At 44.6% G+C, this 16,124-nt stretch overlaps 1 protein-coding gene across 2 annotated transcripts in view; it reads right to left on the reverse strand.

Moving 5' to 3' along the window:
• Positions 1 to 16,124, reverse strand: part of SYNJ2 (synaptojanin 2) — a 201,616-nt gene extending 185,492 nt beyond the window's left edge. The window contains exon 1 of one of the 2 annotated variants that reach the window (XM_033937185.1): positions 16,060 to 16,124. Coding sequence is in view for 1 of the 2 variants with exons in the window: in XM_033937184.1 (XP_033793075.1) it covers positions 11,159 to 11,285 (127 nt within the window). In the remaining variant the exon portion in view is untranslated. Of the gene's footprint in view, positions 1 to 11,158; positions 11,525 to 16,059 lie in introns of those variants that run through there. The other variant, XM_033937184.1, reaches the window with a different exon arrangement.

A 16,124-nucleotide genomic window follows, 5' to 3' on the forward strand; every position in this document is an offset into this window, starting at 1 on the left:
GTGGGCCACGGAAAAGTAGCCTGCCTACAGCGATAGTATGACGAGATGAACGAGAAAGTGAATTGTTTTTAATTCACTTATCTACAAGTTACAACAGATGGTGAAAGTGGTCCCCGTTCACGTTGGATCATGTTGGCCGATACTGCTTGTACCTCTTCAACAGTGACGCTGTGGTATTAGAGACGGGATATTTTCTGTGGCCCACCCTGTATATTTGTCATTCTGTTTCCTTCCTCTCTTCCTCCAGACTTGGAGAGCCCAGTTCTACAATTTTATAAACATACTGAATTAAACATATACCTGCCGTTTCTACCTTGAAATGACAGGAAAAAACCCTGAAATTTCAAAGTTTTTCCCCATGTCAGAAACTGCATATTCTTGATGGTGATACCAGGGAAGTGGGATAAAGAAAGGCATGGGTGGTAATTATACCAAGGAATGGGAGAGAGGGATAGAAGAGAGATGTGCCACTTGAAAAAAAAAAAGTTAGGACCCACTGATTTATTAAGTCTCGCCTACAACCTTTATTTCAATCACCAAGATTGCGACTGCTCTATTTCAACTTAAAAGTCAAAGTTTCACGAACTGAAGATGAACCTGCCAGTTTAGCTCTAATTTTATAACTACATTTGATTTGGATTTATTAACCACCTTTTCATGAAGAGATTCATCCAAAGAGGTTTACAATACATTGAATAGTGATCAGGTACTCTAAGTATTTTCTCTATCTGTCCTGGCAGATTCACAATTTAACTGTGGTACCTGGGGGCAATGGAATGTTACTGACTTGCCCAGAGTCACAAGGAGCATGCTGGGATTGAACTCACAACCTCAGGGTGCTGAGGCAGCGCTAACCAGCAGGCCACTCCTCTTCTCTTTTTAGTTCCTAACACCAGCAACTTTTTTTTCCCCCAGCTAAGGCTCTTCCAGGATGTCTGTTTCTATCACAAATCACTGAGCTGTGAATCTCAGTAAGCAGAGCTTGCCTTCTCCACGTCGCTCATTGGATATAAAGATGGATAGCTGACAGACTTATGATAACAGAGCAGAAATATTCCTGGCCTTGTTCTCGTCCGTCACGGCTCCTGAAGCGGTGTCGGTGCTGCCAGCTAACAGCACGCCACAGGGGAAACCTGCAGAACACCTTCAAAGCTAATGACACCTGGACTTCAGAAACAATGAGCAGACTTCTCTTCTGACAACCTGGCTCGGGGGCCTTCAGATTTTCCTGCTGGTGCTTCACATGGTGGCTTTTTAGGTCAGAATTCTGCTGCCGAATAAAACTAAAAGCAGTTTACATTCCCGAGATTATCTGAAGAATCCTGCACTCTCTAACGCCCGGAAACTGTGCTAAACACACCACAAGAAGAGCGTCTCAGACGGCTCCAGCTGGCACGAGCCCCAAACTGCAGGAAAACCAGTTCTTGCTCGGCTGCTTCCAGATGACACACAGACCCTTAGTGCAAGTAATACTCGGATCAGATTCAGTAAATGGCACCCAAAGTTAGGCACCATTATGATCTAAGCTAAGACAGTATTCCGTAAAAGGCACTCCATGCAGAAAGCCCTTTACAGAATAGCAGCTTGGTGCCAGTGACATAGCTGGGACTCAGGGCCAGATTCTCAAAACTTTAACGTGGTCACTAAACTGGTTGCAGACGGTTTAGCCTGCATGCATTTTAGCGGCAGATTATCAAGACGGCTTATCGTGGTCTTTAGCGAGCTTTCTAGCAGTCTCCGACACTGCCATGCAAATGGACTCTTGAATATTGAAACGAGCACTCTAGTGGATTCTTAAAAATCGCTGTGTCATTCTCCAAGAGTGGCGTTGGCTTTTGGTGACAAAAATCAGCAAATGGTCCGGGGGAGCTGGTACAGCAACTGCACTGTTAAAAATGTATCTTGTGGCGTGTGTTTTGACTGGCAAATGAAAAAAAGAAAAAAAAAAATTACAGGAAGAATCATAAATTGTATTTTTTTTTTTTGTGGGAGTAGTAAAAGCACACTTCTTGAGTGCATGTATTATAGAGCCTCTCAGCAGCGGGAGAGATGCCTAATCTCTCTTGCCGCCAAGGAACACACCTCCAGCACCCCTTCGGCAGCAGGAGAGATGCCCAATCTATTCCGCCACTAAGAAACACCCACCGCCAGCGGGAGAGATGCCTACTCTCTCCCATCGCCAACCGACACACTCCCCTAAATAACCAGATCCTTTACCACCACTCCCACAAAAAATAACACAGCCCAAGAACAGGCAGATAACAGTGGGTTCTAATAGAGTATAGCCTATGACAAACACCCATTGTGCCAACTAATACCACTACAAATGCCTTTGCTCCATTGGAAAATTACAACAGTCCTGAAATGGAAGACAAACTGGTCCCAGAGATAAAGATATTCAATACACAACAAACTACCCAAGGCACTGATAAAACACAGTGTTGCCGGGAGATTCACTAGAAGAGGCATTACATGGGGAATACAGAACGAAGGTTACGAAAAGGTGGAATGTCTTCTAGGATCCTCAGTTAACAGCAATACAAACCAAATACTAAATATCAAAGAAGAAAGGAAGGATTCTACAACTGATGATAAAATCCACCTGGGAACAGGAGACCTGCACCTAACAGCACCCTTGAGGCACTGAGAAGTTTCCAGAAGTTGGGGGATGGTCTGTGGCTATCTATGGAAACAGAGAAGAAAGCCAATATTGGACAGACAATTTCAACATGTGCTTAAAAATCTGGTCTAAACAGCTAGGGCAATGAATAGTAAAACAATGTGACAGCATATGGTAACTATGGACTACATCTTTCTGTAGCAGGAAGTAAAACCCTAAGTGGGATGTTCAGGAAGTGTGTTGCCAGGTGTTTAAACTAGACAATGAGGTTGGCAGATGGAATGTGCTGGAGTCTAGGATGTCACCCTCAGCAGAAGCATGAGAGCAATACAGAATATCACTAAGGTAACCATCCCAATAACCGACTCGTCTGCTACAAAGTAGAGGCACATAATAAGGACAACTCAAAATAGAAGGAAGACAATGAATGCAGATCTGCAAGTCTCAATGCTGGAGAAGATCTTGGATATAGAGGACCATTTTCAATATGACATCTAAATCCAAGTTTAGGCATTTTGAGGAAGACGCACAAAAATCCAGCACCATACACGCCCATTTTCAAAACTACAAAATCTCTATCTTGGTTTTTTTTTCTCCCGAAAATGGACGCGTTTGTGCTCGGTGCGTATATCTTTTTGAACCATTTTCCAAAAACAAATACGTCTAAATGAAAAATGCAAGAACAAGCCATTTGTGGGAGGGGCCAGCATTCTTAGTAGACTGGTCACACAGACATCCCAGCAGAGAAGTGGGACACCTTTAGGTGGCACGAAGTGAACTTCACATAAAAGGTCCCAGGTACACATCCTCACCATAACCCTCTTATGGCATTTGGTGAGCCCTCCAAAACTCACCCAAAACCTACTCGACCCAATTGCACACCTCACCAATAGCCCTTATGCCTGCAGGTGATCCCTACTGTACATGTAGGTATAGTGGGATTTAGGTGGTTTATGGAAGTGTAGCAGTTAGAGTAAGGTATGGACCCAAGTCCCCATCTCTATGGCTCACTACACTGCTTACTTGGCTACCTGAAGATCCTGCTTGTTGTTCTACTAAGACAGGTCATAACATCCAAAGCTGTCATATAGGCAGGTATGTACTGTTTCATTCACATCTTTGGGGGGTGTGAGGCCATGTCATCTGGTCAGTTTGGGCACCTTTTTGGCACTTATTTGTTATTAAACAGGTCTAGCCCCAGATATCCAAATTATGCCCTGGACATATTCTTAAATGTTTGATCAAGACAGAAAATCGTCCAAGTCATAAGCCCACCTTAGTACTGCCCACACCATGCCTCTAACACACTCAATTGAGATTTAGAAATTTAGAGAATGATATGGTGACAGAATTTGTCCTCATCCCCGTGGATAACCAGGGGAAATCATCCAGTGTCATTCTTTAGGGTCTAGCTCAACCTCAGTCCTTCTACACCAGCACCAGAATTCTTTAATGCAAGGCTTGGGAGTCAGTGGTTGTGCCCTCTCTCCTTAAAAAAAACATAACACGGGGATGGTTTTCCATGGTTATGCACGAGGATGGTGACAAATTCTGTTACTGTGTCATTCTCTAATTAGGTGAACTACTGATCAATAGCATACCGTAGTTATCTGTCTAGAACAGTGGTCTCAAACTCAAACCTTTTGCAGGGCCACATTTTGGATTTGTAGGTACTTGGAGGGCCTCAGAAATAAATAGTTAATGTCTTATTAAAGAAATGACAATTTTGCATGAGGTAAAACTCTTTATAGTTTATAAATCTTTCCTTTTGGCTAAGTCTTAATAATAATATTGTTATTTATAGCTAAAGAGACATATGATCAAGAAACTTTTATTTTACTTTTGTGATTATGATAAAAATACCAAAGGCCTCAAAATAGTACCTGGCGGGCCGCATGTGGCCCCCGGGCCATGTGTTTGAGACCACTGGTCTAGAATATAGGTTTCAAAAATAGCAAATTGGAAGCCACTTTTTGGACATTTTCGTTTTTGAAAATGAGACCATTAGTCACTGTTACAGACATGGTTCAATGAGTCCCAGGTCCTGGATGGTGATCAAGTGGCTCTGGAAGTCTCACTGGACCTTGAAATAAGAAGGCAGTGGTTCACTACTATCTAACAGAGATTGAAATACAACATAAAGTTTTAGTTTGCTTCAAGTTTCTACTTTAACTTCTACTTTATAGTCAGAGTGTGGTGTATTTCAAGGCTCAGTCCTCTCTCTCTCTCTCTATCTTTTTAAGTCCTCTGGCCTTGCTCATCACAGAGTTTTGGTAGTTAGTGCATACAACATTTTATTTTATATTACACCTCACAAGGCCAATTTAACTCCTCTCTGCTGCTTTTTATATGCTGTTAGTTCATGGCTTACTTTCCATCAATTAGTGATGTGTTCAGAAAAAAAAGAAAATTAAGAACATAAGAACATAAGCAGTGCCTCCGCCGGGTCAGACCACAGGTCCATCCTGCCCAGCAGTCCGCTCCCGCGGCGGCCCAAACAGGTCATGACCTGTCAGAATCATCAGAAGGGGCTCCCTTGCCACCTTGGCTTCCCATTTAAGTCCTGCCTTCCTATCGAAGCCCTAGCCCTCCGGTCTTTCACATGCACGACCTGGTTGGTTTTTACTCATTACCTGGTTAACTTTCTATACTTGTGTTACATCCCAGCTCCTCCTTCAGTATCCCATGATCCCTTTATCCCTCAGGAATCCGTCCAATCCCTGTTTGAATCCCTGGACCGTACTCTGCCTGATCACTTCCTCCGGTAATGCATTCCAAGTGTCCACGACCCTCTGGGTGAAAAAAAACTTCCTTGCGTTTGTTTTGAACCTATCTCCCTTCAGTTTCTCAGAATGCCCCCTCGTATTAGCTGTCCCCTTCAGTCTGAAGAATCTGTCCCTATCCACCCTCTCTATGCCCCTCATGATCTTGAAGGTTTCTATCATATCTCCCCTGAGCCTCCTTTTCTCCAGAGAGAAGAGCCCCAGCCTATCCAGCCTCTCGGCGTATGGGCAGTGTTCCAGCCCTCTTACCATTCTCGTTGCTCTCCTTTGGACTCTTTCAAGTACCGCCATGTCCTTCTTGAGGTGCGGCGACCAATACTGAATGCAGTATTCCAGATGTGGGCGCACCATCGCTCGATACAGTGGCATGATGACTTCCTGTGTTCTGGTTGTTATGCCCTTCTTTATGATGCCCAGCATCCTGTTGGCTTTTTTCGAGGCTGCCGCGCACTGTGCAGATGGCTTCAGTGATGCATCCACCAGCACACCCAAGTCTCTCTCGAGTCTGCTGTCTCCCAACAATACCCCCCCCAATTTGTAGCTGAACAACGGGTTCTTTTTCCCTATATGCATGACCTTGCATTTGTCCACGTTGAAGCGCATTTGCCATTTGTTTGCCCAGTCTTCCAGCTTGTCCAGGTCCCTTTGCAGGTCCTCACACTCCTCCCTGGTCCTAACTCTGCCGCACAGTTTGGTATCGTCTGCGAATTTTATAACCTCACACTTTACCTCCCTTTCCAGGTCATTGATGAATATATTAAAGAGTAACGGCCCCAGCACCGATCCCTGTGGCACACCGCTCGTGACTCCCCGCCAGTCAGAATATTGACCCTTAACTCCGACCCTCTGCAGTCTACCTGACAACCAGTGCTTGATCCATCTGTGCACATCCCCTCCCACCCCGTGGCTCCACAGCTTCTTAAGTAGCCTTTCATGTGGCACCTTGTCGAAAGCCTTTTGAAAGTCGAGGTAAATGATGTCTATGGGCTCCCCATTGTCCACCCGACTGCTTATTCCCTCAAAGAAGTACAGAAGGTTCGTTAGGCATGATCTTCCCTTGCAGAATCCGTGCTGGCTTGTTCTCAGTAGGCCATTCCTCTCGATGTGCTCGCAAATGCCGTCCTTGATCATAGCTTCCACCATCTTCCCTATAATTGAAGTCAGGCTCACCGGCCTTGGGTAGTTCCCGGGGTCACCCCTCGATCCCTTCTTGAAGATAGGTGTGACATTTGCCACTTTCCAGTCCTCTGGTACCTCACCAGTTTTCAAGGATAGGTTGCAAACATGTTGGATTGTGCCCGCTATTTCCTGTCTTAGTTCCTTCAGAACCCTTGGGTGGATCCCGTCCGGGCCCGGTGATTTGCCACATTTTAATCTGTCTATCTGTTTGAGGACATCCTCCTTACTTACCTCTATGTGCTCTAATTTTTCAGCCTGTTCCCCACTCATGAGCTCCTCTGAGTCCGGTATATTAGTTGTGTCTTCGCTCGTGAAATTACTTGTTACATAAGAATAGCTCCACTAGGTCAGACCAATGGTCCATCAAGCCCAGTAGCCCGTTCTCACGGTGGCCAATCCAGGTCACCAATATCTGGCCAAAACCCAAGGAGTAGCAATATTCCATGCTACCGATCCAGGACAAGCAGTGGCTTCCCCCGTGTCTTTCTCAATAACAGACTATGGACTTTTCCTCCAGGAATTTGTCCAAACCTTTCTTAAAATCAGCTACGCTATCCGCTCTTACCACATCCTGTGGCAAAGCGTTCCACAGCTTAACTATTCTGAGTGACTGTTGGACTGCTAATCACTCAGTCCATTTTATCTGGTGATCTATTTAAGAAGGCAGAGTCTTTCAAATATTTGTGTGTTAACAATTGACTATCCGCTATCCTTTTCTACTCGGGTTTCTGTTATTAGAAAGGGTTTTGTTGCTTCATATCAGCTTTGTTCAGTACAGGCTGGTTAAGAAGGAATTATGTTTTTATAGCTGTTCTTAAGTCAGATTTGTATGTAACTCAAACTTGTAGACTTTAAGGTTCTTGCTGTTTACCTCTGCTCCTAGCTGACAAAAGGGCCAACTATCCCCACCAGTGTTCCCTCTAAGGTACAGCATGCACAACCACACACTGTTCATAATGTGGCCATGCATAATTCCTGAATCTGCCGCAGAAGAAGTGTAGGAGTCTATGCCACTGGAAATACTGCTCAGTGAAATCAAATGAAGCTGAAACTGCATTCTTAAGTACGAGTCGTGAAAAGGGGGGAGGGAGGTATGATATATGTATTTGTCATGAAATATAAGTTGATAGAATTTAAGTGCTGTTAAAGTGTAAAATGTCTGTATAAAATGTTCCACTTATTTTTGGCTTTAAAATGAATAAAGATTTAAAAATAAATAAATAAAGCTATTATTATTATTTAGTGCTGTGAGACGCTAGGGAAAAGGCAAGGTGCTGGCTGCCTGCCTACAGGATGTGCCTCTCGTGGCGAAAGGCACATCCTGAAGGAAATTAGCTGGCACCAGTGCCTCTCCTTCTCTCCGTGCATCTTCCCTGCTGGCGGCTCGGGGCACGTCCGGAGGGCCTTCGCACATGCGCGATGTCAATGTGCCGATGTCACGCGTGTGCGCGACATCATCGCATCAATGTCGGGCACTTCTGGGATGCCTCGAGCTGCAGCCACTACTTTTAGTGTGCTGTGGCTCAACAAAGTTTGTGCGACTCTGGTTTAATGCAACAGTTCCGATGCACTAGAATTCAATGCTCCTTAATCTTAGGAATGTGACCTCTTACGGCACAGAACAGAGGCCAACATCTCGCTTTTTACCCAAAACTTTCTATTATATTGCATTGTGTATATGGTTTGGCCCATAGATAATGGCATGAATGCATGGGTTACCTTCTATCCTCATGTCCCTACAGGGGGCAGTGTTTACCTTGCCAGTCAGTTTTTCAAGATATCCACAATTAATATGCATAAATGATTTGTTTTAACTCATGCTCTCTCTCTCATTATGCTAATTTTCTGTTTTGTTATTGTTTTCTAGTTTCATTTACCCCCTGATGTAGCCCTTAATGTGGGCGAAACACGGCCTGTGTCAAATTTAATGTGATGAGTTTTATCTGATGTCTTGCACTTGGTTTCTCCACATCTTTTTGGCCGTGCTGCTTTTCATTGACTAAGTGAGATTTGCATACAGTGGAGGCAGTGTATGCAAATCAATCTCATGCATACGCTTTGCGGATATCCCGAAAAACTGACTGGCAAGGGGGTACTCAGGATCGACATAGGAAACACTACTATAGGGGATAACTGTTAGGGTCTACAGCAGGGTCCTCAAGGGCCACAACTCAGTCGGGTTTTCAGGATTTCCACACTGAATATGCATGAGATATATTGACATACAACGCAAGCAGTAAATGCAAATCAACCTCATGCATATATTCATTGTGGAAACTGCGTGTGCCATGAGATTCCAAAATTTTACTTTATTTTAAAAAATTCCCTTCATAAGTATACACTAGAATAGATGACATGTACGTCGCATACGCAAGAGTCTGTCAGTGCTCCGAGTGTCTTTGTGTGCAAGTATACAACCGCCCAGACAAGCATTATTCTTTGACGTGATTGGTCCTTGAAAACTAATGGCAAGTAATTTTAGTTTTATTATTTTATGCAGTAGTTACCCTAACTTCAGCAATCAAGGCTTAGTTACTGTTTGGATCTTCAGCTCTGACAGAAATTTAATAAAAAAAAAAGAGAACGACTGCAGATGGTGGATTATGAAATGCGTGTTTGCTTGTCGACCTTCGAGCCGCATTTTGAGCTAATTTGCACTCAAAAACAAGCACATCCATCAAATTGATTAGCAATTCTATTCTATCTACTTTAGTTTCCCCATTATTAGAATTACCCATACATAGCTTAAAGAACTTTAAATAAATAATTCTCGCATTTAATTTTTTGTTGGTTTTGCAATTTTATCATTTCAATTATAATGTGCCGTGAAAAACATTTGCTCCATTTAGTGTGCTGGAGCTAAAAAAGTTTGAGAGACATTGCTATAGGATATACCCAATGGGGCTCATAATCAAAACTTAAACATATCTAAAAATCCACCCAAGTCGGAACTTGGTCGTCCTAAACGTCAGGTTGTCCAAGTGCCAATAATTGAAACGGCATTTTGGACATATCCAGGAACTTTTTAGGCCTCTGAATCCCACTGTGCACCCAGAGCTGAAAGGGGTCTTTCTGGAGGAGTGGTTAGGGCGGGATGTGGGCCGACATAGACTTAGTCGTCTTGCAGGGATAATTGAATGTTTGACGAAACTTCCTAGGCGAAAGTTATATGTTGCGAGTTAGACAATGTAAAAAGCAGGTATAAGTGCATGTACTGCCAAATAGGTGCCACCTGCAGCCATAAGAGCTATTGGTGTTATAGACAGGGCATAGTGCATTTTGGGGGTATGGGGGGTGGGGGCAGCTCACCATAACCTATAAGGGAGTTCTGGTGAGATGTTTATGTGGCACTTTTTTTGTGACGTTCACAGCAGTGCCCTATAAGGTTCCCCTCTGCTCTGTTGCCATGTCTAGATGGCCAGTCCATCACAATGCTGGCCCCTCCCACATCCAAAAGGTCTTGTTCTGAGCATTTGGGACTTGGACAAATTTTAAGTCGAGAATGTGGTATAAAGATAGATGTAATGGCGGTCTGGACGATCTAATGGCTGGACGTGCAGAGTGACAATTTTCGGAGAAAAACATTTTTTGATGTACTTTTCGAGAATGGCCATTTTGCGACTAGCGCCCTACGTCCAAATCGGACTTAAGACGTTTCTTTTGATTATGGCCCTCCACGCATCCTTCTTGTGTGCTGTGTCTTGATCAACATGTCTCACTAAAATAAGAGGAACAGGCAAAATTAAAATATTTCTTCTGCCTACAAGCAGTCATACTGCATAGTCCTTGCAATGATGCAAAAGATAAGCCATTATCTGGTCTTTTTTTCCCCCTACATATATAGTTGCTATAATATCACGAACAGGACAGCAAGGACTATGCAGTGTGACTGCTTGTAGACAGAAGAAATATTTTGATTTTCAACATATCTCATCTCATTATTATTGCTTTGAATTTTATTTTTTTTTATTATCTGTCTTGTTAAGCAATAGTAGGGAGGAAGTCAAGCAACCAGTCTAGATATATGAAGTAGTAGGGTTAGGTGCTGTATTCCCCAGGAGTGCTGGAATCACCATGAGTTCTACAGAAATGGAGTACTATCACCACCAAGGGAGCTACTGTCACTGGGGTACCAAGACCTTCAACAGAGCTGCCCAAGTTACCCAGTTCCAAGAGGGGGGGGAGATTGTAGGACAGTCCTGGATTTCTGTCAATTTCATCCTGAATGTTTATGGGCCTTGCATCAATTTCAAGGGCTAGAATCAAAAACTACAAATTCCACATTGCTCTGGGGATTAAATTCGAAACTAAAAAAGTGTTCCAGAACTGCCTAACTTGGGAGCTCTGCAGCAGGGGTATTATAGTGAAAGAGAGCCAGAATCATTAGGGATGCTATAATTGCTGGGCGCTGGGATAATCAGGAGACAAGCGAGAGTATACTCAGGACAGAGGCAGCTGGGATTATCCGCTCTGCTACTCTAGTCGTGAGGTGCAATATCGGGATCGCCAGGCGTGCTGGGATCACACAGGTCGCTAAGTCGTTCCGGGCGACAGGGTGAAAGGTCTCCGTACTCACTGAGAGTGGCCGCGGTCCCTGCCTCCAAGAGCAGACAGTCCTCCCTGCAGCGGGACTCCAGCAGGACACTGAGCCCGGACTCCCCCGCTGGCTTCACCCGCACCTTCAGCCCTTTGCTCAGCGCCATGGCAGTCCCGGGCGCTTCCCTCGCTCTTCAGCCGCCTTGGGCCACTTTCCCTTTTCTTCTTCCTCCGGCTCCTCCCTGCACCGCCGGGACAGGTAGCGCCTCCCAGCGGCGCCCCCTACCGGAACCAGAGCCGAATCGCAACGCCTTAAATTTGTGCGAGCAGAGGACCGCTGGCAAACACCTCAGACATGATTCCTCCTGCCTGAACCACAGGAAATGATTTCAATCTGGAAAGAATGCGGTGTTGCTCCAGCCCGAGCTCCCTCTCACTCTACTGTATGCTAATAGGGTGATCTGCTACCCTAAAGGTACAGAAACAGCAGCACTACTAAGCCGGGTGCAGAGATGCTGCTCTCCAGAGGCGACAACTCGGTACTACAGCAGGACAGGCCGAAAGGTTAGGGCAGGGGTAGGGAACTCCGGTCCTCGAGAGCCGTATTCCAGTCGGGTTTTCAAGATTTCCCCAATGAATATGCATGAGATCTATTTGCATGCACTGCTTTCAATGCATATTCATTGGGGAAATCTTGAAAACCCGACTGGAATACGGCTCTCGAGGACCGGAGTTCCCTACCCCTGGGTTACAGGGTCACAATAGGCAGAAATGAAGCCTTCAAATCTGTAAGGCAACTGGATTCAGAGTTGTAGGACAGTGTTGATCTCGTCCTAGGTTTACCACATTGCATGATGGAACGCGTAGTATTGCTTTTCTTAGGACGTGTAAGGGCCAGGGGGGAAATCAGAAACAGAGAAACACAAGGGTCGCTAAAGGCCAAATGGCCCATCTTGTCTAACCATCTTCTGCAGCATCCACTATCTTCTCCTCACCCTCAGAGATTCCATGTGCCTGTCTCACGCTTTCTTTGAATTCAGGTTGCTACCTGACAAAGATGCAGCAAGACCCGGAAACCTGCAACAAGCACAATGCCAGCTGCAGAACCCCTGAGAGAACTTCTTGAATTCAGTCTTTGCTTCCACCACCTCTACTGGGAGACTATTCCATGCATTTACGACCCTTGGCCTCTAATGCTGGAGTTTCCTTTCAACTGACACTGGTTTCATGCCTATTTATGCCATGTAGATATTTAAACATCTCTATCCTATTGCTCCTCTCCCACCTTTCCTCCAAAGTATACATGAGATCTTTGAGTCTCTCTCCACTACCACCAACCATTTTAGTAGCCTAACTCTGGATCAACTTCATCCCGTTTATATCTTTTTTGAAAATGCGGGCTCCAGAATTGTACACAATATTCTAAATGGCCATTCCTCTCCCTGTGCACCCAAGCATACTTCTGGTTTTCACTGTCACCTTTTCAACCTATTTGGCCACCTTAGGATCATCACATACTATCACATCCAAGTCTCACTCCTCTTTCGTGTACAAAAGTTCTGCACCCCCCCTAAACTGTACCATTCCCTCAAGTTTTTGCAGCCCGATGCATGACCTTACATTTCTTAGCATTAAATCTTAGCTGTCAAATTTCAGACCATTCCTCAAGCTTCACTAGGTCCTGCCTCATATTAGCCATACCATCAGGAGTGTCTACTTTATTGCAGATTTCAGTATCTTCCGCAGAGGCAAATCTTACCAGACAGCTAGTCCCTGCCTGCACCAGGATAAACTCAGCACATGATCAACCCTATCCTGCAAATCTGGATCTATTTGGTAACCTTACCCTACTGATCAGGTTTTAGCCATCCTGAGATAAGAAAGAAGTAATAATTTAACATTGTATATATTATGTATATTTCAGAAATGATTACAATTAGGGTTGCAATCCAGCACAGCTAAAGTCTGCAGAATCTGCTTTTGATCTTAAATCAGATTTTAGACTTCAGTTATATATGGTCAGAGAAAGAATAGGATACCGCAGCTCATAGAAATGTAGAATATAACATAAGAATTGCCGCTGCTGGGTCATACCAGTGGTCCATCATGCCCAGCAGCCCTTAGGTCAAAGACCAGTGCCCTATTTAAGTTTAGCCTTACCAGTCTGACCATCTGTACCTATTAATAAACTCTAAAATCTTTTCTTCCCTCTTAGAGATCATCTGTGCTTGTACCATGCACCCTTAGATTACTCCTGTGCATTTATGTCTGGAGGCAGTAGCATAATTACCATTAAGCTAGGGGTCACCTCTTTTGTCAGAAGCAGAAGCAGTAGAATGAAAATAGTAAAGTAGGGCTTGGAGCCTGTGTGCAAAGTTGGCATCTACCAGTCTCACTCTCTCTGATATAACATGGCATAACAGCGGGCAAGACAAGATGCTAAGCATAAACTTGGGTGTCAAGTCCCACACAGCCATTTTCTGTTTGGGTCACAGGCCTGAGGACAGCAGTGGCCTGGATAGAGATACTAGGAGAAATGGTGCACGACAGAGGGGGGAGGAAGGGGAAATAGATGGAAGAGGAGATGATAGACAACAAAGGTAGGAAGAATGATTTTATTTTCAATTTAGTGATCAAAATGTGTCAGTTTTGAGAATTTATATCTGCTGTCTATATTTTACACTATGTCTATGTTTCTATAATTGTTACTGACGCGACATTGCGTATTTTAAAGTCATCTGCGTTGACCTGTTTGGAAAACCCCCCTGAATATAAATAATTAATATTTTCTCTGCATACAGTGTGCTTTGTGTTTTTTTAAGTTTGTGGTTACCATTATGTATTAATAAGATTATATTTTGTGTATATGAAAAATGGACGAAAAAATTCCATTACAATTAGTACTAGTATAATGGGGGTGGAGTCAGGGACGGAGCTTGGGCAGGGTTAGACAGTTGGTATTTGCTAGGCTTAGGGGGTACTTGGCTTGAAGAAGTTGAGAAACACTGATCTAAATCAGTGTCTCACAAACTGTGTGCCACAAAGAGATTCCGGGTGTGCCACGAGAGATTACAAAATTTATTTTTTTAAAAATTCCCTTCATAAGAAATATTTAATAAAATAAATATACACTAGAATAGATGATGTGTATTGTGGCGTTGCCGGTGACGGGCTCAGGCTTAGGCCTCTGTTCACCGCACAGCCACAGCTGATCCCTGCGTGCCTCCAAGAGAAATTGGAGGTCCTACTGGCTTTCAATAAGAAACAAAAACAATTAGTCAGGATTAAGCAAGTTCGGTTAGCAACTTGGGTCTCACTTTATTGGCTTATGTACCACATTGTCAGAAATTAGCCTTGCAGCTTAAAAAAAAACTTGGGCTTTTAAAACATAGCCCACACCTTCTTGGCAGGTCCATACAGGTAAGTCCCCAAATAATCCTTGGTAGCTCAGACCTCTCAGTTACAGCGTCTGAGCAAGGTCAAAAATAAAGTTACAAACAATAATGTCCAGCTTTATCAGAGTCCTTAGCAAGGTTGCTTCAATACCCGAGTGCAAATGTCGCTGAGGCCTGGCTTGTAACAGGCCTAACACACCAGCTGAGCACACTGGTGGGGGAAAGGGAGTAGCCGAATCCACTCTAAATCAGCTTGCCAAAAATTGGCCCCACAAACCCAACCCGAGGATGGTTGGTGGATTCTCCCACTACTAGTCCTTTATACGATCAGCAAAAATAAGTCTCCAACCACCCGCAAAAAGGTAAGACTTAAAAACTTGTCCCACAACATACACCTTGCTTTAAAGTCCCAAAACAGCTCCCTCATGGTTGTGAGCTTTGCACAGCTCACTTGGCTTCACCTTGGTGCTCGTAGCAACACAAAAAAACACCCACCAAAGTTTTAAACCCACAAGAAGAAAAATAAAGTTAATGCACTTAACTTTCCTCCATTGATACTTCTTGTGGCTCCATGGCATACTCCAGGAATTCCATGGGTTCAGTGCTGGCTGTTGAGTTGGCTTCCGGGACAGGGGCTGCCTCTGACATTTCAATGTCCTCTCCTAGGGCTGAGTCAGGAGCACGGAACTCAGAGCCTGCTTCCTGGTCAGAGCCAGGATAGACTGACCTAGACTTCCTCAGGGCAGCCTCTAGAGCAGGGGTGTCCAATGTCGGTCCTCGAGGGCCGCAGTCCAGTCGGGTTTTCAGGATTTCCTCAATGAATATGCATTGAAAGCAGTGCATGAAAATAGATCTCATGCATATTCATTGAGGAAATCCTGAAAACCCGACTGGACTGCAGCCCTCAAGGACCAACATTGGACACCCCTGCTCTAGCATACAGCTGACCACGCCCTAACTTGAAAGGAGGCAGAGCAGCTTGTTGCTTAGGGCAGTGGTTCCCAACCCTGTCCTGGAGGAACACCAGGCCAATTGGGTTTTCAGGCTAGCCCTAATGAATATGCATGAAGCAAATTTGCATGCCTATCACTTCCATCATATGCAAATCTCTCTCATGCATATTCATTAGGGCTAGCCTGAAAACCCGATTGGCCTGGTGTTCCTCCAGGACAGGGTTGGGAATCACTGGCTTAGACTGTGCTTTCCTTGGGGCTTTAATCAGTGCTTGCAGCTGTGCACTACCTGCTCTAGGAGCTTGTCTCCTAGGCTGTTGCTTTCTAGGACACACCTCCTGCCACTCTGAGCTATTCTCCCCTTCTTTCTTCCCTCCCCAGGGCTTAGTGACTTGGTGTTTCAACTGGAACTCTAAACCTAGCTGGGAACTAGAGTTTGTCTGGTCACACTGGTTAGCCCTTTGAAGGGTAATGCTAGGGTCTGGAGGAGACTTCACTGGAACAAGCCGAGCTTTAGGGCTAGGGTTGTGACAGTATACAGGAGTGTCACTGCTGATGCCAGCGCCTGTCCTTCTCTATGCCCTCCAGCATACCTCTGTAAATGTTTGCCAGGAGCAAGCAGCATCTTCCACCCGCTGCTTGCGAAAGCCTCGGTTCC

Source organism: Geotrypetes seraphini, chromosome 3 (genome assembly GCF_902459505.1).
Source record: "Geotrypetes seraphini chromosome 3, aGeoSer1.1, whole genome shotgun sequence".
In the NCBI taxonomy this organism is placed as follows: domain Eukaryota; kingdom Metazoa; phylum Chordata; class Amphibia; order Gymnophiona; family Dermophiidae; genus Geotrypetes; species Geotrypetes seraphini.